Consider the following 24,420-nt stretch of genomic DNA (forward strand, 5'->3'; position numbering starts at 1 on the left):
AGAAGGTATAATGTAAAGTGAGGTTTAAAGGAACCTGAACATTTTGATACAAGCCATTGGCCTGTGTGACTTAACTAAATCTTGACTTTAAAAAATCCTATTTGAGGAAATTTTTGTTTTATACAAGACGGGTGCCTCTGTTGTCAGAAAGCCCCAGGCCTTTTACCTGCACCACAATTTGTACTGTACAACTTCCTTCAGTCCATATTTTAACTCTTTAAAATTGCTTTTTTGCCTGGTTTGCTTTCTTTATAGCCAAACAGAAAGAGAAGAGAAAAGGCTTTGTTGTCTGAGCCTTCATCATATACTACTACTGTAGTCCTTCACTTAAGAAGCCGTTTTTTAATGATGATTCTTATGTTCATTCATTCCTTTTGCAAATATTTATTGAGTGTCTCCTGTGTGCCAGGCACTTTTCTAGGCCCTAGGGAGATATGGATACATATATATGTATGTATATATATTAGTGCTTAGTTTCCCTTCCAGCAGGCTACTCACATTATCATTGATTGTATAATGTATTTCTCTTTGGAGGGGCTTTTAGCTTAATTTAAATTTATTTTAAATAGAGTTGTGTAAAGTGGTAGCTTTCTCCAATAAACATCAGTATTAATGATTTTAAAGTAGAGTAAGATTGCTTAAAGCACCTGTTTAACTACATTATTAGTTTATTTCTAAGAGAATATGTGATGTTATATGATTGGGCTTACTTAGTCTCCTAGAGGAAGCCTTAATCATACAGTGACTTTATACTGAGTTTCCAAGCTTTGCAATTCTTTCAGGTTGGAAAATAAAAGAATGCAATTCTTTATCATAGTTATTTGTTAGGATATCAATTCAGCCTTAATACCCACTGGCACTATAAATTGTAATTTATTTCTTGACATTTTAATCTTGTATTCCTATCATCAGTTATTATATACACTTAAAAGTCAACAGAGCACTTGAACAGGCTTTCATAGGTAACAAAAGAACAGAAAAAGTTCTAACTTTTATTCAGATTTTAAATAGATTTTAAAAGATCAGTGCCACTATCTTAGTTCCCTACAGTGCTGTATTTTCACGCACTCACTCCTATTTGACAATTACCACTTGTTGAAATTAAATGGAATATCTTCATCCTTTGCTATCTTGTCAGCTAAAGTATTTCAAAGTTGTTATTTTTAAACCATAATGAAATTCTATTATTAATTTTTTCATTTGGTGTTATTCTTAACTTTCCTGCCTCATAAGTATTTAGAGCAGTGACTTACTAAGCAATTTACTCACATATGTATTCTTTTGTTTCTCAAGTCACTGCCCAAAAATATGGTGTCTCGTCTTTGTGAATCTAAGAAGGTTTGTGCTGCAGCTGATATGCAACTCCAGGTATGTATGTACCTTTGTTCTGAAGTTTTTCGGAGTAATTATTCAAAATAAATATATAACTTTAAATTCTTGCCAGTGCTACACATTTATTATAATAATTATGCTTCTAAAACATCTTTCATCTGAGTTCAAAGAACTTGACCAAAATTGACGCATTCAGTCTTTGCACTGTCCTTATGAAGTAGATGTTATATAAAATTTCCCATTTTCAGTGGGGAAAATCAAAGCTTGGAAAAGTTACATGACGACTTCTAAATTATACATTTCAGCAATCAAGTTATATATTTTTTATTCACTTTGTATCTTTTTAAAAATTTGTGTTCTGAGATGTAAAATGAAAACAGTAATGACTGTTAGTTTTAGATAATATTCAAAATCAATTTTTCAGGTTTCCAGATAAAGACTAGAAAAATTTTATGAACCATCTGGATGTCTACATCGGGTCTACATGATACCAGATGTTTAGGTTATTTGTAATTACTAAGATTGTTTATGGAATTCTTACTCTTCATCAGATGTTGAGAGTTATATAAATATAGCCTAAATACCTGTATTTCATCTCAGGCAATATTCACTTTATAATGATTCAGTTACCTATTTAAAAGTGTAGCTACTATTTAATTGCTTTATAGTTTTGTAAAATTCAGTCCTTAGAAAGTAATGAATGAACTCTGTTTTTGTTGTACCTTAAAATATATATTTTAGTGCAGAAAATGAATACTATAGACAAAACCATGAATTTGCAATTGATTTACATTATTTAATGTCTATTCATATCAATATAATTAAAGAAGAATTTCTGAATTATTTGAAAAAATTAGCATTACTTGGAAAAAGTCTTTGATTTGCTGATATCTATAGTGAAAGTGGAAGTCCTGCCTTTTAAAAGTCTGTGTTGTGGCTTTCTTTTTGATCAGTTGTTCCAGTGATTTTCTTTTAAAGTGGAAAACCAACCTTTCACTCCTCCCACCCTCCAAAAAGAATAACCTCCTGAAGGAGAGAGATTGAAAGAGAAAGAGAGGAGGGGAGGAAGAGAGAGAAGGAGAGAGGGAGAGAGAGGAAGGAGAGGGAGAAAGAGAGAGAGAGACTCTTGTCAGAAGAGCTGCTTGTGCCAGCTTTCATTTTATACAGTAGTCCCCTTGTACAGTGGGTGGAAAGGAAATGAATTGTTTCAGATTTCTAAGGGGGCATAAACAGTGTTTTAAAAATTGTGAACTTTTTTTGTTGTTGTACATTGTTTTAAAAATAGGCTCCTGTTTTTCTGTGGTTCTAAGGTTCTTGGTCCCAGGCATGCATGACTCCCGGGGTGGACGAAGAGGCCCATCGCTTTAGAATTGTTTGGTTTATCAGCAAATGAACATGAAATACATGCACATTTAATATACTTTGCTCTGTTTTTATAATTTAAAAAAAGTCATTCCATGTTTATGCTTTCCTTTTGCGAAAGGCATAATTGAAGGAATGAAACTCTTGAATTCTGATTTGTTTATAGATTGGGGCAAAAAAACACCTCAGTTGAGGTTAGAATTTAAGAGTTTCAATTCCTAATAATTTATTCTGTTAGAATATAGACAAGACATGGATGAGTAATTTTGGCTCCTCTGATTATCTTCATGCATTGTTACTCATTATAGAATATAGAATTGAAAGAGCTGTATTTAGCTATATGTTTAGATTACCAGTTAGAGTAAAGCAATATTTATATTTAGGAAATGTCTGTATTTTTCTAGGGAAGGTTTAAACTTGACTTTATAATTTAAAACCATAATTCCATATCAAGATGAAGCCAGAAGGTAGAGGTCATTTAAATTTTTTCTTTTATCCAAACTAATCCTCAGTTCTTTCAAGTCAACAGCTGCACATTCTCTATGAATTCCATTTTTGAATCAGAAAGATATGTATCAGAAACATAATTGCATGTCAAAATTTTTCCTTTAAAGTAAAGCACTTTCTCCCTTCTTGCTTCAGGTGAACTGCAAACAATCTTAATATTCAAGTCAAATGTTGCAGTGAAAAAGCACTTTATCTTTACTTTAGATTTCCTATGCAAAATTTAGTTTTCAGAACTTTCTAAGTGGCAGATTTCATGTTCAAACTTTTTCTAGTGCTTTATTCTCCTATTATGTTTCAATGGCTATGTCCTCCCCTCAGAGGTGAGTGACCCCTCTCTCCTGGTCGCCTCCTTAAGCCAGAATTGCCCCTGCACAGCAGCAGCATCTGTTGTACCTCCTGACACCAGGTGTGGGGTCTGATTTGGCCCCAGCCCCAGACTCCCCAGCAGCTGCTCCTGGATTATCTGTAACATCTGTACTGACCAGACACTAGATTACTATTCCTTTCTCCACCACTCCCCACTATTTAATGTTCTTTCATCTCTCATCACAAAACTAGGATTCTGACCATTTCATTTCTCTCATTTAAGATAAATCAGGATTCCAGGAAGAAACCAAACAGGGTTTGTTAGATCCAGGGGGTCACACGTTGTAACTTTATTTTTTCATATTTCCAACTATATATATAGACAAAATTCCAGTTTTGTGATCACAAATTTTATTTGCTACATTTTACATAAAGAGTACCTTATACATAAGGTTCAGAATACTTTAATATCCTTTTTGTGTGTGTGAGGAAGATTGGCTCTGAGCTAACATCTGTTACCAATCCTCCTCTTTTTGCTGAGGAAGATTGGCTCTGAGTAGACATTCGTGCCCATCTTCCTCTATTTTGTATATGGGACGCTGCCACACATGGCTTCATGAGCGGCGCATCAGTTCGCACCTGGAATTCGAACCTGTGAACCCCAGGCAGCCAAAGTGGAGTGTGCAAACCTAACCACTACGCCACTGGGCCGGCCCCTTTAATATCCTTAATCATGAAAAGGTTGACAGCTTTCCTTTTCATCATTAACATGGTCTTAAATGTGGTACAAAATACATCTCAAGCTATATACATTTATATTTGTGAATATTTTCAACTGTCATTTATAATTATTATTCTGGTGCACTTACAACATCTTTGGTTTACCACATCTTAGATAAGAATGGGCTACCAAAACTAAATAGATGTCTTCATCTGTCTAGGTCTTTTATGCCACTCTGGATCAAATCTACCATGGGAAGCATCCCCTGAGGAGGTCAACCACTGACATTCTCAAGGAAACACAGGAGAAATTTTATGGCTTACCATATGTTCCAAATACTGTGAGTCTAGCATTTTGATCCTGTTATGTGCCATTGAACGGTTATGCTAGTGTATCTGTCGGAGTGAGTCAGTTGTGATCACTTTCCCTCTTGCAGAACTTGAAATCCTTACATTTATGTTGAGGTTTCATATGGGGCAAATGCTAGAAATTGCCTGGTTTGTTTAATGTCTCCAACCATCCTTTTACATGTGCTTATTTTTCCCCTGCTAGTAGTATTTTTCGAGATTCCTAGGAAAGTGGGGGCATTGGACTTACTCTATATTCTTTTTTGTTATTTTTCTATAATGAGAAAATGGTTAGTGATGTAAGATGAATGTGATTATCAATCCCTAATCATTTTCATTGCAAAGAGAATTAACATTTATTGAGTACCTTATTTGTATCAGCGATTGTAACAGATGCTTTACATATCTTATCTCATTTAGTGCCCTGTCAGGATAGAGAGCAGGAGTGTTGTTACCATTTATTAAGTGCTACTGGCTAGACTCTATCTAATTGCTTTGCAAAAAAAAAAAATCTCTAATTTAACTCGCAGAACAATTCTATAAATTAGATACTATCCTCATCTTTGAGGCTCGTATTGAGGATCATACACATTATGTCTTGTGTAAGATCATTTAGGTAGTAAGTAATTGTGTTGAAATTCAAAACCAACCTCTAAAGTCATGCTTTTTTCATTTCCTCAAAGTTCCTGTGAGAACGCTGAGTATGGTAGAAAGAGCATTGGCTGATGCAGTTAGTAATGTGACTGACTCATGTTACTCAGGGTTCTCTCAGTTGCAGGTCATAGAAACCCAGTTCATCTTGGCTTAAGCAGGAAAGGGAATTTATTGAGTCACGTAACTGAAAGGTGTAGGGCTATATCTGGTTTCAGGTAAATTGGATCTAGTTGGTTCTTACACAATATTGTTAGAAATGTTTCTCAGCTCTGTTTTTCTCTGGACTTGTTTCATGCTCAGATAGGCTGCCCTGAATACATAGTGTGGTAGCTACCAGTAGGTCTGTGTTTATATCCTTCTAGCTTAGCCAGTCTAATAGAAGGAGAGCTAATTTGAAAGTACTCTGTAAACTGTAAAATGCCAAATAAATGTGGTTTTATTGGATACCAGCACATGTTGTGCTAAATTGTTAAGTTAATCAGTAAGCTATAATTGTCCACTAGATCTTCAGGTCCTAACACTCAAACATGCATATTTTCATATTTACCAGAAAAGTAAAGTAACAGGGTATTTTGTCTTCATAATACTCCTTATCAACAGTTTTGATCATCTTAGAAGCTTAATCATCTCCATACATATAATGCTAGTCATACTACCTACCTATTTTTGACCTTATATATAATTTATTGTTCTAATGCTGTATACTGTTGAGCTCTGGATTATCTGTATTAGTGAAAATTTGTAGTAGTAAGAATTATCTAACAATTTATCAGTGGAATAAGTCATAATAACAATTACCTAGATTTTAATAGCTTTTTACAGTTTACGGAACATTGCCTGATTCATGTGCTTCTGTGCTCGTGTGTTTTTGTGCTCATTTTATATTCTTCTTCGCTTAGTTTTGAAATGGATGTGACTTAAACTCCGTGTGGTTACAACACAACCAGTAAGTAGTAAAGTCATAGGAAGACCCAGATCAGGAGGAACTGGGATGCTTCCTAAAGCTGCAGAACTTCTGCTTGGCTCAGTGGCTTGCACCTGCCTTTCTTTCTCTTCAGTCTCATAAAGATGTAGCTATGCCTCCTTTCAGAAGAGAACTCACACTTCCTTCCCATCCAGGTTTCTTCTGTGTAATGACTAAATATACAAAGATAAGATAACAGTGGCAACCAAATTCTGAATCAACCATCAGTAAATTATTTTTAATTAAAGGGAAGGATGATGTTATTAAGTCCTCTATCCTGTCCTAGTTCCTTTTGAGAAAATATAAAGATTTATCTCTTCACTGAGATTATCTCCCCTGTTCATTGTCAGTGGCCATAGCACTTTGTGTAAATTGTTTTGAGAGGTCTTTAGAAGAAGCATAGCTACACTTAGAAAAGAAAGACTTTGTTTTAAGGCTTGTCTTTTTTTTTTTAAATATCTGAGAGTTTGTTTAGATTTGCACAAATCCTCTATTCTTCCTACTTAGAAACTTCTGCATGTCCTCATTCATTTGTCCATTCATCATTAAGCCTATAACAAACATTTCCACAAAAATAAAGAATAAAACCAGGATGCCCATTGGACTTCTTCAGTGCAACATTCGTCAGGATAATAAAACAAAGAAAAGAAAAGATAGAAGCATTGCAAAGGAAGAATCAAAACTGTCACTATTTGGAGATGATTGTTTGCTGAGAAAATCAGAAGTATCTACAGATAAATTATTAAAATTAATGAGATGTTAGCAACTTTTCTGGATAAACAATCAATATATAAAAATTCCATCTCTGTTTACCATCAACAAACTGAAAAAAAAATTTAAAGATACAGTTATAGTAACAAAAAGTATGAGGTACCTACTAAAAAAACTTATTAAAAAAAGTGTATTATCTTTATCTTCAAAATCCTAAATAAATGAAGAACTGAACTGTATTTATAGACAGTAAGATTTAATATCAGAAGGATACTAATTTTTCTCCAATTAATCTATATTTAATGTAATGTAATTCTATTTGATTTTTTGTTTGAACCTAATAAGCTGATTATACAATTTTATTTTATTTTATTTTATTTTGTGAGGAAGATTAGCCGTGAGCTAACATCTGTTGCCAATCCTCCTCTTTTTGCTGAGGAACACTGGCCCTGGGCTAACGTCCGGGCCCATCTTCCTCCACTTTATATGGGACACCGCCACAGCATGGCTTGACAAGTGGTGCGTCGGTGTGCTCCTGGGATCCGAACCTGCGAACCCCGGGCCGCTGGAGCAGAGCACACACTCTTGACTGCTGCACCACCAGGCTGGCCCCTGATTATACAATTTTACATGAAAGAGCAATGGCCCAAGGATGGCCAGGGCAATTTTGAAGAGCAGCAGCAAGTTGATGGATTTGTCCAGTGGGGATTAGTGTTCAAATAAAGCTGTAGGGACTAAGACAGTGTAACACTGGGGTGGGGATGGATAAATGGGACAGTGGAGCAGAACCAAGCGCCCAGGGGCAGACTCAACACGTTTATGGACTCTTGAGCATAAGCTGGGTGGCGCTGTAGATCTGTGGGCAAAGAAGGGACTTTTTTTAAAATGGCACTGTAGCGATTGATCATCCCTGTGGAAAAGATGAAACTTGGATCTCAGTCTCATACTGCACACAAGAATAGAGTGGGGTAAAGACCCAAAAGTAAGAAGTGAAGCTCTAAATTTTTAGAAGATAATGCAAAAGAAAGTCTTTCTGATAGTCCCTTTTTATACTTGCTCAGACTATCTTATATCTTATTTACAATTTAAAATAAATACAATATTAACCATAAAGCAAGACTGATAAATTCAATGATATTAAAATATGAATCTTCTGTTCATCAAAAAGCATGTAAAAATTAGTCAAAAGAAAAGCTACAGACTGGAAGTAGATATTTTCAACACATATAACTGGAAAAGGATATTTTTTTCCTTCATTTAGTTACTTATTTTTATTGTGGTAAAAAAACCACGTAATATAAAATGTACTGTCTTGGAAAAGGAATATTTTTTAAGTGCTTTGAATGGGCGAAAGACATGGACATGCAATGAGCCGTACATAATGACCACCATATTAATCAGGGAGTGCGAATTCAAACCACATTAGAATACTGTTTTACTCGCACCAGTTCAACAAAAAAATAAAGCAGTTGACGGTACCCAGTGTTGATAAGGGTATGGAGTCACAGGCAGTCACACGTGTGGGCAGGAGTGTATGTATATTCGGTGTGACCGCTTTGGAGAACAATTGGGCATTATCTGTTAAAGTTGAAGATGGATGTACCCCGTGACCCAACAATTCAACTCCTATGTATAACCTAGAGAAAGCGTTGTTTTATATACTAGGTATTAAGCATAGGAAGGTTTATAACAGCATTGTTTATAAATGGGAGAAAAAGGGGAGGTAGGATTCTAGAAAGAACCCAAGTGATTGTCAACAGGAAAATGAATACATAATTTGTGGCATATTCATCAGCTAGAATACTATTCAGCAGTGGAAACTGAGGAATACAGATGATAAACTTAACAGACATTATAAAGTTAAAAAAAGTGAGTTTCAGAATTAAACTATGCACATTTATAATAAAGTTGAAAATCATGCAAAACTAAGTAGTACATTATCACAGACATATATATATGTAGTAAAACTATAAAGAAAAGTAAAGGAGTAGTAAGCACAAAATTCAGATAGTGCTTACCTCTAGAACAAGGAATGAGATCACAGAAGTCTTAGAAATATTTTATTTCTTAAACCTATTAGTAGGTATGTTATTGATAATTTTGTCGTTCGTTCTTCCTTATTAGTAGAAATATATTCTTGGTATGTAGAAAATATTTCTAAATGTTAAAAGGTTATTTTGGCTTCAATGTATGCGGTAAAGAATGGATTTGGGGAGACCAGCTGGGAAGTTATTCAAGTGCTTGGGCAAAGCTGATGGTGGCTTGAACTAGGATGGTGGCAATGGAGAAGGAAAGATTGAAATGGATTTGAGAACAGTGCAGAAGGTAGAATCAATAAGGGTAGGCAGTGGACTGGATGTGGAGGGTGGGGTGATGAGTGAGAAGTATGAATCAAGAATGATAGCACAGTTTTTAAACATGAATATTGAGTAGACGGTGACTTTATCATGTCTTCCCGTGCAGACCAAAAGAGTGACAGTTTTTCCCCCTATAAACTTATCTCCAGAAATTGTTTCTCTCAAATGAATTATTTTACTCCCTCAAATTGAACAGTGAGAAAAGGAAAATATAATTTAAACAACAACCTATAGAGTATTCATAATGATTATAGGGTCTGTTCAAGTTATATGTATGTAATGTGATCTAAACTTTTAGACAGTGATTGTTTGTATCTGTATTAGCATCTCTCTAAATGTGCTAATAACTCATCTTGGGAAAAAAGTGTCCCAGCAGTTATGTTTGAGAAATACTGGTTTAAATAATGTTTTCTGTGGTTTTTTTTTTTTTTTTGGTGAGGAAGATTAGCCGTGAGCTAACATCTGTTGCCAATCCTCCTCTTTTGCTGAGGAAGATTGGCCCTGGGCTAACATCTGTACCCATCTTCCTCTACTTTATATGTGGGACAACTGCCACAGCATGGCTTGATGTGTGGTGCATAGGTCCATGCCTGGGATCCGGACCTGCGAATCGCGGGCCACCGAAGCAGAGCTCGCAAACTTAACCACTACACCACTGGGTCGGCCCTTGTTTTTGTTTTTTATCGAGGTAACATTGGTTTAAAACATTACATAAATTTCAAGTGTACACCGTTATATTTTGACCTCTGTATACGCTACATTATGTTCACCACCAAAAGTCTAGTTTCTATCTGTCACCACACAATGTCCCCCTTTACCCCTTTTGCCCTCCCCAGACCCTGGTTTAAATAATGTTAACCGGGCTTCTCCACTGCGGGACTTCTCAGAATCTGTGACGTGCTAATGAACATTATGAGTCTAGTGCTCTGTTCCCTGACTTATTAACCATGGAAGTCTTCATGGTTTATTTCTAGGCACCTAGCCCTGTGTAGGTCATGTTTTGGAAAACTCTGCACTTATATTATGCAACTATTGAACAGGGGCAGCTCCGTCAACATTCCACAATAAATAATGGATGCTTATTATTCAAGTGAAGAAATAGCCTTATTATATCAGCAATTTATTAATATTTATGCGAGTACTAAAATACTCTGTACAACATATGGACAAACTTAATTTGCACTTTTCTTGCTGTTCCGTCTCACAGTAGTTTGATGCTAGAAATCCAAAAGTGCACGCTCAGTTGTGAATAGAGGGCAGTTTTACAGTGTATGCCAACAGACTAGACTTCTATTGTTAGCACTTCTCTTTAGAGTTTTGTTTTTATATTAATGACCATCTCTTCTCAGATTATTTTATTTCCAAATGATTGTGCATCTCCCCCATTTCTAATTCAAAGAGTAGAAAATGCTGTGTTTATTTTTATAATATTCCAGGTTTATATTTTTATTTTGTCAGTCACCTCTCTGAAGCAGACAGTCATGAAGCAGACAGTCATGTCAGGGAAAGTGGGATAAAACCCTTCTCTAGCCTTATGATCCTCCAATTCTGTCCTAATGAGTATTTTTCAAGTTTAAAACATGAACAACCAACTCTGCTAATAGACTGCCGTTTTTTCAGATTTGTTAATGATGCAGTGTTTTGAACAAATTTTGTAGATTTGTGAACTTTGGTGGTAAAACTGTCTCACACATGGCTGTTCTCGGAGTAACGGTGTTCTCTGAATAAGTCCTGCTGCCAGTGGGAGCTTCTTTGTCACTTACCCAGCTCAAATTGAAAACAGTAAGGTGTACAGAATAAGAAAGTCCTGAGCACCTGTAAGTCTTTACTTCATGCAAATATCAAAATACCGTGTCTGAGAAGATTGTCTTTCTTATCCATTCATACTTTAACATTTACTATGTTGATGGTATAAAAGTTGCTTAAAACTAAGATAAAAGAATTATTTTAGGAAAGCAATTACTGGGATAGAATGATATGTTGATATCTGGTCATTATTCTTGTGAGAACAAACACCAACAAAGAATGTGAAACGAAGACGTTTCTTGTAAATAGTATTCACTCCATGTTTAAGCTTCATTTCTGTATCCAGCAGGAAACTCATATTATAGTGGCACAGTGCTACACTGATTAAAAGTGGCACAACAGTTATTCCAGTGTACCAGAGGAAGGGGAGATGGGGATTGATATGATTTGTGCGCATTGCTTACCTGTACATCTTTTTGGGTGGCGTGTGCTGCTGCAGGCTTATTGGGGAACATACCTGATTGGCTGCAACCTGCTCAAGGTGCATCATTTTGGAAAGGCTGCTGCTACTGGAGACTGATTCCTATTGAGGCTTATTTCTATTAAGTCTAATTATAGAGAAGTGATAAATATATTTCACACTAAGTATAATTTTCTATCTATAGCTTACCCTGTTATTAGAACAAACAGCTGAAAATTTTGCTAAATTTAGACACATCAAAGAGCAAACTCCCTTTCCTTTGTTATTTAGTATAAAGAAAACTATTTCCAAATCCCAATTTATATATTTGTACATTAATTCAGTTATATTATTTATATTATTATAGATAATATTTGTAAGTTATTTTTAACGATGTATTATATCTGTAATATATTTTTGTTAAGTGCCTACTATACACTGTACACTGTCTAGGTGATGGTGATAGAGTAGTGAATAAAACAGGACCAAAATCCTCGCCCTGTTGGAGCCTCTGTCAGAAATGGATTGTTTAGGGGTGTGTATACATAGTTTTCATTGTGTCTAGCTGTCCTGTCAAACATTTCACTATTAAGCGATATGTTCCTGGAGCCCCACAAATTGCTTTGAGTTGTGATCAGATCGACTGAACCTAAGAGCTGAGAGAAGGAGACATTCTGATGCGTAATACAGCTAATACAAAGGCTGTGTTGCAACCCTAGTTTTAATTTCCAGAGGTAGGCTTCTTACCTTAAATACCATGAGAAGGAGAGTGTCTTGTGCTTTCATCAAGCTCCTGCATTATTCCTCTCCTTTGCTGAGGAGGTGACTTTGCATCAGCAAGCATTTGTGGAGGCGTAGCACTGGCTAGACACTGGGAGGTTAATCAAAAGAAAAAGAACTGTGGCTAGGCAGAATAGAAGAGTGGTTTAGAGGCTTAGGTAAGCCATCAGAGAGACGTGGGTATTTGGTGTCTGATAGGTTGGAAGGTGGTGATAAAAGAGGAGTAGGGAATGACTCTCACAGTTTTAACGGGGCCACCTGTAAGGATGGGGATGGCATTCAATGAAACGTGGAATACAGGAGGGGTGGCTACTTTATGGTCTGGGGGGTGCAAAGATGGTGAGTTTAGTTTGAGGTGACGATAGAATATCCAAGTAGAGATGCCTGTGCATATTTAAGCAGTGGGCACACACTAGATCTGCCAGTGTGATTGGAGAAGATCTAATTGGGACAGTTTTTTTTCAAGTACCAGCTAAAAACAAAATTTTAAACATAGTTTCTCTTCTGTTTCTACTACTATAATTATAACAGTATAATCCTCTGCTCTTTTATTTTAGGATTACATTGAGTATATCGTAGCTTGGAACATCATTTATAGAACATGTGTTTTGGATGTGTGTTCTGAGTTTCCAAATAACAGACTAATAAATGAACTTTTAGTGTAGAATTTATGTGTAATTTGAGGGCTTCCCCTCTTGAAATTGCTCAATTTTTAGAGCAAATTCTTAAGCTGACATTGCTGTTGTCATGATTATATGTGCAAAGGAAAGCAACCATTAATTTACCACTTGGGAGATGGGATGCAACCAGTGGTAAGCCCAGTTGTTTATATAGCGTGCTCATCCCAGATTAACTTTCACACAGACCTCTTAACCATGGGGAAGGTGGGAGTAGGGAGATGAAATCAATATAATGGAACATTGCAGAGAGATGTTGAGAGTATTCTTACCGTATTTACTTTACCGTATGAAGTTTCATTTTGTTTTTTAGTAGTCTCAAAACAAAGAAAAATAAACCATGAGAAAATAGCATTTGCTACACACATTTTGGGTGTTAAGACTTGACTTTATTACTACTAGAATTTATTTTCTTTCCTGCTTACTTGATAGTTAATTTTGAAGAACAACTTTCTTCAAAATATATATGTGAGTGTGTGTGTGTGTGTGTGTGTATATATATATATATATATATATATATATATAAATCCATGTAGATGCCTGACGTTTATGTATTCAGATTAAAAATTGTTTTTATATTTTTAATTTTAAATATTTATTTAAAAGCTTTTCATAGGAGATTTCACAATTTTAGTTCAGTTAATATAAAATTGTATCACGGCTTGTTGACTTTATGTAGCAGCAAGTGTTAATGATTTTATTCTAAAAGCTTTAATTTTAGGATAATTGATAAAACGTGGAGATAAATAATATCTATTAAATGATTTCTACCATCTACATTAAAATGGCAATCAGATGTCTTCTAATTAGTTATTTTTAAAGAAAGGCTGGTAAGAGAAACTGATCACATGGGAGTCTTTTTATACAAAGCTGAGGTCTGCTTTTGACCTTTGCTATTCTGACCTCATGCTTGTTCAGATGTTGGTTCAAAGAATGGCATAAAAGTCTCTTTTTTTAATGTGTAAAAAAAATACTGTCTATTAAACAGTGGAACTGGAGCCAAGGTGCCTAAGAGTTCCTCACTCTCCAGAGAATTTAACTTAAATTATTTGATAAAAATCCTCATTCCTCCTCTTTAGTTTTTTTCTTTTTTCCTACTATTCCTCCACCCCTGCTCTGATACAAATGGAAAGGCCCTTTTGTGACGTGGAGGTCCTGCCCAGGTTGTGCTAGTTTAGAGTATTTGATGTTGCTAAGCAAATGTTAGATTAAACAAAACAATATTTATTTTTTTCTTACCTTAAAATACAAAGACCATATGGTGCATATCTAGAACAACCTAAGTGGTTAATTGCATGTTAAATTCCTTTCCTCTTTGGCTGCATAAACAACTGAGAAAATATTTACCTTCTCTGTCATGCTAGATTTATTTATGACTTTGTAACTAAAACACAGAAGTGTTATAAATTGAAACTTTAATCTCATGATTGACTCATTTTCTAAAAATTTATATGGTTTCAGTTTGTGGGACAGCTGCGAGTCTAGATTTCACTGATTTAAAACATGAGGAAATTATATGACTGCTGGAGTTGTTTTTATAATATAGTCCTTTGAGCCAAGTCACCAACTTTCATTTTTGTCTTGGTTTTCATAAATAGTTCTACACCATTTTTTTTGCCTGCAAATTCACGTAGGCTAGATATAATGAAATAAAAATCCAAACTATTAGAAGTTCTTTCTTTAGTAGGTAAACTTTCTATTTTAAATGATACACATGTGTCTTTTAGATTATAGGCTGTTTACATTTCAGAAAGCTTTTTCTCTGGTGATTCTCTAAGGTAAACCATGTTCTCATCCACGATGAATGTGAGCTGAGAGCAGGACACAGGGCGCTCACTATTATTCCTTGGAGTGACAGTACCCAGAGGTGCTTGTAACAGTGTTAGCAATAGAAGGAAGCCTCCAGTTGAATAATGTTAATTTTGTGTTTTAATTATATTTTGAGTAAGTAATATATGCAACATGACTAAAAATCATAAGGTGTAAAAGGGTTGAAGTATGAAGTTTCCCTCCTACTCTGGTCCTCCTGGCCCTCGGCCCTTTTCCCTGGAGGCACCGTGTGTCACTGTTGTTTCTCACACACTGACTTAAAGATAGAATCACTTCTGTTAGATATAAAGATACATCCAGTCTGCAGTTCTCAGTAACTCCCTTCCTTTACTGTTCTTCCTGCCTTTTCTTCCAGATGGGCTAACTCTAGATGGGACGATTACTATTCTTCCTTAATGAATCTCCCCTTATCTACTTTTCTTCTCTCAAATCCACACAGCTAACAGTGAGATCTTTCCTAAATATGAATTTGAGGATGATATGCCTCCGCTTAAAACTGTCCGGTGGCTTCTGTTGCTCTTAAGCTAAAGGCCAAAGGCCTTGGCCGCCCACGAGTTCCTGCGTGGTCCAGTTACTCTGGCTTCATCGAGCTGCAAACACCCTGCTTCCTTTGGCATCATGTCTTGGCACTTGTTTCCCTCTGGCCGGAGCACTCTCTTTTCTCCTCACTCCACCTCTGCTAGAAATGTCACTTCTCCAGACCTAGTCAGTTCCTCCATTATACATTCTCACAGAACTGAGGTCTTTCCCTTCATATTGGTCATCCCAGTTTATAATTTCTTCATGTCATTTGATTAATTTCTGTCTTTCCAATGGGAATGAAATTCACATAAGAGCAAGGCGCCTTTCTGTGTTCATTATTTCTCCAGGGCCCTGCACAGTTAATTATGCTTGGTAGGTGCTCAACAAATATTTACTGAAGTTTTTTTTTTTACCTTTTTATTGATGCATAACTTAATAAAGTGCACAAATCCTAATATACAGCTCCATGAAATTTTGTATATATATTCACCTTTGTAACTACTACCCAGATCAAGATATACAACATTTCCAGCACCTCAGAAGGCCCCTGCAACCCCCTCTCGGTGAGTACACACTCCCCACAAGGTAACCGCTAGTTCTGCCTGTTTTGAACTTCATGGAAGTGCCTTTTGTGTCTGGCTTCTTTCGTACATTATGTCTGTGAGATCTGTCCATCTTGTTGCATATTTCAGTAATCCATTCTTTTTCATTGCTTTGAAGTATTCCATTTTTAATATGCCACAACTTATTTATCTATTCCACTATTGATGTAAGTTTGAGTTATTTCCAGTTTGGAGCTATTATTAATAAAGTTCCTATGACTATTCTTGTATATGTCTTTTGGTGGATGTAAGCATTCGTTTCTGTTGAGTGTGTACCCAGGAGTGATATGGGATATACTTTTATTTAGTTTTAATGTAGCTATCGCCAAAAAGTTTTTCAAAGTAGTTCTTGTGAGTTACATGCCAGCCAGCAGTGTCTGGATTTACCATTTGCTCCACGTCCTGTCCAGTACTTGATTTTAATTTCAGCCATGCTGGGGGTGTGGAGCATTATCTCATTTTGGTTTTAGTTTGTACTCTTCTCATGACTAATGAGACTGGGCGCTTTTTCATATGTTTATAGGCCACATGAATGTCCCCATTGTGTAAGGATTTCAGCTCTAATCTGGATGAAATAGGAAGCCGTTGCAAGGTTTCAAGCAGAGGACTGACAAATTGAATGTGGAGTGTAAGAGGAGAAGAGTCAAGAATGATCGCAAAGGTGTTGGCCTGAGCAGCCAAAAGGATGGTGTTGCCCTTAAGATGGAGAAGACTGTGGGAAGAGTAGGTCCTTAAGGGTGATCAGGAGATCAGTTTTCAGAAATACTAAGTTTGAGGTGTTGATTAGACAAAGAAGAGAAGATGTCATGCAGGTAGGTGGGTATACAAGTCCAAAGTTCAAAGGAGCAGTCTGTGCTAGAGACATCAGTTTGGAGTTACCCACACCTAGATTGTATCTAAAGCCAAGGTTGTGGTTGAGATCACCCTTAAGAATGAGTATAAATGGAAAAAGATATTTCTGAAAGATAAGCCCTGGGCCATCATTTAGAAGACTGGAAAATGAGAAAGAACCAACAGAAGAGAATGAGAGAGAGAAACCAATAAGGTAGGAGGAAAAAGTAAGAGAGCACGATGTCCTGGAAACCAATTGAAAAAAGTGTTTCAAGGAGGAGTGAGTGATGTATCAAATGGTACTTTTAGGTCAAGTGAGTTGAGGACTGAAAATTAACCATTGGGTTTAACAACATGAAGGTCATTGGTGACCTGGATGAGAACAGTTTCAGTGGAGTGGTAGGAGCAAAGACTAAGTGGAGTGGGTTTCAAGAGAAAATGGAGGGAGAGGAATTGGAGGCAGTGAATATAAGTAACTCTGGTGTTTTCCTGTGGGAAAAGGAGAGAAATTGGACTTGGAAGGAGTGCAGTATAAAGAGAGGTTGGTTTTTTTGGTTTGATTGATTTCATTTTTGTTTATTTATTTATTTATTTATTTCCTTTTTTTGGTGAGGAAGATTGGCCCTGAGCTATCTGGGACCACAGATAGTCATCTATAGAGCATATGAGCAAAGATACAGGCACTGGATAGATACACTTGTGGAAGTTCCCTTCAGGTTGCTTTGTTCAGTGAAATAGGAAGCACAGTCATCAGCTGAGAGTGAGAATGGGAAGGTGGTGCTGGTACTGAGGAAAGAGGAAAGGTATAAAGTGGTCATTCCCGAGAATGGGAGAGTCAGTAGAGTGAGATCTGTAATTCGCTGCCAAACAGCATTAAGGTGAATGCCACTAATTTGAAATAAGACCCATCAAGATAGTTGTGTGCTTTTCCCAGCCATATGCAATTGTGCAGGTACAGGTGTCGAGCTTTGACCAGAGTTGTGGTTTTGCCAAGTGAGTATAGTGATGCAAGAGGAGGCAATGGACTCGAGGGTATATGCAAAGAGATATTATAATGACTGACCATGGGATGTAACTGGGCAAAGAGAACAGTGAGCACATGAGGGAGCTGAAGCATAGTGAACAGTTGGTAGGGTCAGTGGATTTTGAGGTCCCAGTGGGGTTTGAGATGAGGTACTAGAGAGAGTGAGTGGAAAAGATAGGAGGTGATAGTTGAGGAAAGGAGTATTTGAAATTGGTATTATGGGGGGGGTTTCAGTTATAGTGATGACAAGGTCCAGGTTGTAATCATGGAGGTGAGAGACTGAGTTAGGGCCAAGGACAATAGCACTAAAGGAGAGAAGGTCAAAGAATCAAGAGGCCAGAGTATACATATTAGTTTTCTATTGTTACTGTAACAAATTACTACAAACTTAGTGGCTTAAAACAGCAAAAAATTTATTCGCTGACAGTTCTGGAGGTCAGACATCCAAAATGAGTCTTAAGGAGCTAAAATCAATGTGGCAGCAAGGCTTGTTCATTCTGGAGGCTCCAGGAGAAAATCCGTTCCTGCATCTTCCAGCTTCTAGAGGCTGGCAGTATTCCTTGGGTTCCAGCCACATCACTCCAATCTCTGCTTCCCTCTCACAGCACCTTCTTGCCTCTTTGACCTTCTTGCCTCTCTCTCATAAGGACCCTTGTGATTACATTTAGGTTCCACCCAGATAACCCAGGATAATCTCATCTCAGGACCTTTAACTTATTCACATCTGCAAAGTCCCTTTTGTCATGTAAGGTAACATTCACAGGTTCCAGAGATTAGGACATCACATCTTGGTGGGAGGGGGCATTATTCTTTCTACTACACAGGGCATTTGAAAGATTAGCTATGGGGTCATAGATATCAGCAAAATTACAACAGGAGTAACTGGTGAGAGTGAAAGTAGAGCAGAAGTAAAAAATCTTCAAGGAATGGATGGGAATGACTGGAATTCCAGCTGATGACTGCATAGTGAAGGATAACGATTGTCCTAGGCCACTCTCAGGAAAATCGAAGTTGGAATATCTTTAAGGAGGAGGAAGGGAGAATGGTCTAGAACTGGCAATGAAAAACAGAGAAAACACCTACCCCACCTCCAAGCCCAATGATACAAGGGATTTGAAAAGATTGCAAGGGAAGTAGGATTCTCAGCGGAGACCCAAGTTTTTGTTAGAACAAAAAAAAGTGAAGGGAACATTCAAAGAAGGCAGATGAAAATACAGATGATTTTGCTGATAATTGAATTCCAGAAAGCTCAGTGGAAGATGGGGAGAAGAAAGAAGAGGTCAGAAAATGAGATACACAGCTATTGGGAGACCAGAGCTTCCTATGGTAACTGATATAAATAGGGCAGGTGGTCTTAAGACAGATAATGGTGGTGGAGCTGTGAGGGGTGGGCATAGGGAGGGTGGGAGCCTTGGCAGAGCACACCGTGCTCTGGGGCTCCCCCGACATTGGCAGATAGAGGCTGGTAGAGGGTTGGTCTCTCTCAGAGTGTATGGAAATTGGATGAGGAAAGCTCAAAACCAATCATACTGGAGAAACTGAGAGTTCAAGAGAAAGGCATGGAAAATGAGACATGTTTTCACATTAGTTTGCAAAATAAAAGTATTGTATTTTTGTTTATTTATTTGTGCCTGATACTCTGGTTAATCGCAGAGGCCACAATGCCCCTTCAGTTTTGTACTGAAACTAAGAACCTTTCCACACTTTGGAGTTATGTTGTAGGGACAGAATGGAGTGATGATTAACTAATTTACCTAAGGTAAATTAGGTATACATATTTACCAGAATTAGTATACATATTGCCTGACTTTGGGACTGGAGTTCTCTCTGTTAGACTAATTTACTGTCGTGAAATGAATTCCAGATAGTGTAAACATTTAAATAGAAAAAAATAAGTTATTAAAAATGGTGTATATAGGCAAATATCTCTTTCATTTAGAGGAGAGTAAGTTAAAAAGAAATGGAAGAAATCACAAATGAAAACAGTAGTAGATTTGATCACAGGCATTTGAATTTCTCTCAGAAAACATGAATAAAATGCATAGGCAAGCAGACTGATTTTTAAAAATTGTAACATTTATGACAAATGGTTTACACTTGCTGCTAAAGAGCTCATAGAAATACAGCAAAAACAACAGAAGAATAACAAAATCTCAACACTCCCCAATACGAAAATGGACAAAGAACATAAAACATCAGTCACAAAAGAGGAAAATGTAAATGATTAATATATATATATATGAAAAATTGTCTGACTTTCCTAGCACACAAAAATATGCAAATGGAAATAACAGTGAAACAAAATGTTCACTTATCAAATTAATATTTTATAAAAAGACAACATACTAGTGACAGTATTGGTAGACTGAGATAGATATTTTTATATTTGTTCATAGGAGGATAAATTGGTTTGGCAGGAGGGATCAAGAACATGAAGAGCTTACAAAGCTCTTAAGCCAATAATGTAACATTTAGGAATTTATTCTAAAGAAATAAATAGAAAACCAAATAAAGCTTTATACCTGATAAACACTACATTTACAAAAAATTGGAAAGAGTCCAACATTCAAGGAATGGTTAGCAAACTGTGGTGTGCCCATGTGGTTGTCATCAGGCCTCTTCACTAACGTTCCACTTCTTTCTATGGTGCTTGGTAGAACTGCCCTTCCTTGCTCCATGCAGGTAGTTGTGACCATGTGACTTAATTTGACCAAAGAAACGGAGCAGAAGTGACGTGCGTCATTGCTAGGCTGCAGCCTTTAAGAGCTCCTGTGCAGTTGTCCACACTTCCTTCCCCTTGGCCCAGCAACCAATGACATTCCAGGTGGCAGAGATCCTAAAAGCGTGAATGCCTAAGTGCTGATGATTTGAGAAGAGCCTGCTGACCTGCAAGGGACATGTCGTCTGCTCAAGGAACCAATCTTCCTTGTGTGGAGCCACTGAGATTTTAGGGTTTGTGTTATTGCATCATAACTTAGCACATCCTGACTAATGTAATCCCTGCGATGAAATAATATACAGCCATTAATGTTTACAAAGAATTCTTAAAATCAGGTTTGTGAAAATGGATATAAAATTGTAGATAGAGTGATTTTGTCTTTTGAAAGCAGACTGAAGAGAACTTTAACATATTGACAAATGTTTATCACACAGTCATGGATTAGGGGTGAGCTTCATTTTCTTTTTTATATTTTTCATTATATCCAATTTTTCTATAATGAGCATATATTCCTTGTAAAATCAAAAGGACACACACACACACACACACACACACACACACACACACACACACACACACACACACACACACACACACACACCCGCACCTTCAGTTGGCTTCCAATGATATGGGCATCCAATTCTCTATGTGTCATCAAAAAGGTAAAGATAATTGAAATGACAATGATCATATGGGCCCTTTTTAGACCTGGGCAGCCGAACTGAGATGAAGCAGCAGGGCTAAGCTTAAATGAGGTTGAGAGTAGAAATTCCCCTTCCCCATGGCTTTAGTTCTGGATATAAAATTGACTCCCCTAGAACCTAAATACTTTCCCTCTCCTCTTTAAGTGATCTTGGAGGTTAAGAATGCAAACTCTCTTGCCTCAGAAAAGATGCATCCTAAAAGAGAGAGCTTTTGGAGTGATAACCAGGCCCTTCATAACATTGACCAGTTTTTCATTGCAGAGCACTGTGCAGAAATGCCATGGAGAGCATAGAAGAAAGAGAAAATGTATTGTTTGCCTGGATAAAACTTATACATAACATTAATAAATGAAAATGAATTAATTTGAAGCTATGTAGTATGAGTCCCTTACTTTCCCAAATCATCTTGAAGTCTCATATGTCTATTATTAGGATTAAATTCAATCCTCCGTGAAGTGTAGCTTAGACTTTGTTCATTGTTGTTCATGAAATGTTTTCCAAATGTGTTGATACTTTGTGCAGAGTGGACAGTATGCTTGACACTTATGTACATGCCCAGCTGTGGCCTCACCCCTAGTGTGTTTTCCCAGGCCCATTTGGGGCTCACGTTCCCTCTCTCACTCCAGAACTCTGCCCCAGAACCCTATTCTCCTAGCCCCAACTCTTGTTCAAGGTTCTGAGCCCATTTTTCAGTATTATAGGAGCATTGCAGATAACCCTGTGAATGGGTGTATCTTTGTGCACTTGACTACTCTATCCTTAAAATAAATTCCTAGGAGTGGGATTGCTGGGCTAAAAGAAATGCTCAGTTTATATTCCAATTGCAATGCTGAAATCCAGATAGTTTCCTTTGACGAAGCTGATTGCTGATTTGATTTTAATTTTTGCTGATCCAGTAGTCCACAAATAGTGTAAGATTTTTGCTTGCAATTCTTTTATTACCAGTAAAACGAACGTCTTCCCCTATGATATTTTACCATCTATATGGGAGGTGGAGGGTGAACTGCCTGTTTTTCTCATTTTCCCATGTTTCTGTTCATCTTTTTGTTATTGATTTTTATAGGGATATTAACCTTTTATCCTTTTTATTATAGATATTTTCCCCACTTTGTTATTTTTCAATTTCTTTTATGATTTTTTAACATCCAGAAGGATTTATTTTTGTTAGTTTGCTTGATGGTGGTGGTGATTACTTTTAGTTAAATCTATCAGAGTTTTTAAAGTTTCCTGTCATGCTTAAAAAGAACTTCCAACCCAAGAATATTTAAATTTTGCCCATATTTTCTTCTAGCACTCTTATGGTTTTATTTTTCACTCTTTAATCTTTGATTATTTAAATTCATGGTGGTATAAGGTATGAGATTTGGAACCAGCTTTAGTTTTCCTCGTTGGTTTTTTAATAATGCATTTTTCCCCACTGATTTGAAAAGCCGTCCTTTGTGAGATACTGAGTTTCCATATACAACAAGATGTATTTCTAAGCTTTCCATTTCAGGGGTTCTTGCCCAGACTGGATAATCATTTGTGGAGGTTTTTGTTGATTGTTGGTTGTGTTTTTAACACAGGTGCCTTTGTTCCACTATTCCATTTATCTACCAATTCCTCTCATACTATCATATATTTATAATGTTCTCTTGCAAGTTCCTCATATATCTTGTTAAATGTATTCCTATTTTATGATTTTTTTTTTTTTCTGTTGTGAATGGGTATATATTCCCACCTCCCCCCTTTTTCTAGCTGATTATTATTGGTACATAGAAAGTTATTTATTTTAGTTTGTTGATTTTGTAGCTGGCATTCTTAATGAACACTTACTGTTTTTGATACTTATTGACTAGATTTGGGGGATTTTCCAGATCTATCTGTCTATCTATCTATCTATATATATCTCGTATATCTTGCAACATATATAAATAATATTTTTGCTGCCCCTTTCCAATATGTATATGTTTCCACATGTCATTGACTGTTTCAGTGGCTTGAACTTTCAAAATAATGCTAAATAATAATAGAGAAGTTGAGCATCCTGGTTTTGTTTATGGTTTTAATGGAATGTTTCTGGTTTGATCTATGATTTGAAAGAGAGCTACTATGTGCATTTGAGAGAAGAGAACATTCCAGGTTCAAGAGTCGCATATTCAGATTACAAAGACAAGAATGAGAAAGTTATGTGTGGAAACAGGTTGTATGAAGCTGAAGTTCTGTCTAGGGGAGTAGCAATGAGCAAAAACAGGCTCCTCTGAGGAAGGTGAGGGTAACTGTACATCATCGGTGATGTAGGAGTAATGTGGAGTGCGGAGCTCTAGCATCAGATGACCTGGACTGAGTCTTAAGCATCAGATCTTCCTCTGTAAAGATGGTGATATTGAACCCATACAGTTGTTATGAGGACTGAATGAAATAATATATGTCAAAAGCACTTAGCCAATGCCTAGCACATAGTAAACACAAAACAAATGTTAAGTAGTAGTAGTAGTAGTATTGTCAGTGTAATAAGTGATTATTGAAAAGGGGGAATTTAAATGATAAAAATGGTGTGTGGGAATGATAATTTCATCAGTTGCATGTAGGATGGGTAAGAGCAGGAAAAGCAAATTAATACATTAAAATGGTTGGGAATCTGTGTGTTCAGCATTCTTTAGTCGATGACTTTGAGGCTGATCCCTGCTCCTGAGGGACAGCCATTTGCCAGGCCATCAGAGGTCCCGTAATAATGCACACAGGGCTACTTGCTTGAGTACCGTTATGGCAGATTTGTGCCCTTCTAACTGCTTTCCATGACCAAATGTGGTTATTAATGTGTGAGAGTAGTTTATCTTGGTGTCTTTATACATCTCGATTTGTAATGTATATATTTAATAATTATAAAAGTGAGCACCCAGTTAGTTGCTTTCTTTAATGTACATTGTCTTCAGATCCTTAACTTAGTGATGATGCAATCATTCTTTTCACATGTGTATATTTTTATGTGTCTCAGGGAAGCTTTGAAATACTTGCTGATTTATGGAGAGTGAAAAGTGAACCAACCTTTCTCAGAACATTTAGAAAAACTCAGACACTTAAAAGCTAAAATCAAACAATATTTGAAATGATTTATACAATTTCAGCAATAACTTTTTTCCACTTAAGCCAAAGTACAGTCTAAACAACTCTTTCACAGAGCTAAGTCCTTCAAATGAAAGCAATGGAGGTCTATAAATCAAATGATAGTTTACATTTATTTCATAACCACTTTTTCTAACTCATTTTCCCTCTTAAAACTTA

At 36.5% G+C, this 24,420-nt stretch overlaps 1 protein-coding gene across 2 annotated transcripts in view; it reads left to right on the forward strand.

The window, feature by feature from the left end:
- The window catches only part of MIPEP (mitochondrial intermediate peptidase), a 176,355-nt gene that overhangs the window by 99,988 nt on the left and 51,947 nt on the right, over positions 1-24,420 (forward strand). For both annotated transcript variants that reach the window (XM_087436299.1, XM_004435263.3), the window contains exons 15-16: positions 1,294-1,368; positions 4,449-4,568. In XM_087436299.1, the coding sequence (XP_087292425.1) occupies positions 1,294-1,368; positions 4,449-4,568 (195 nt within the window). The remainder of the gene's footprint in view (positions 1-1,293; positions 1,369-4,448; positions 4,569-24,420) is intronic.

The sequence above is a fragment of the Ceratotherium simum genome, chromosome 10 (assembly GCF_057802395.1).
Source record: "Ceratotherium simum simum isolate JZ-2026a chromosome 10, ASM5780239v1, whole genome shotgun sequence".
Lineage (NCBI taxonomy): Eukaryota > Metazoa > Chordata > Mammalia > Perissodactyla > Rhinocerotidae > Ceratotherium > Ceratotherium simum.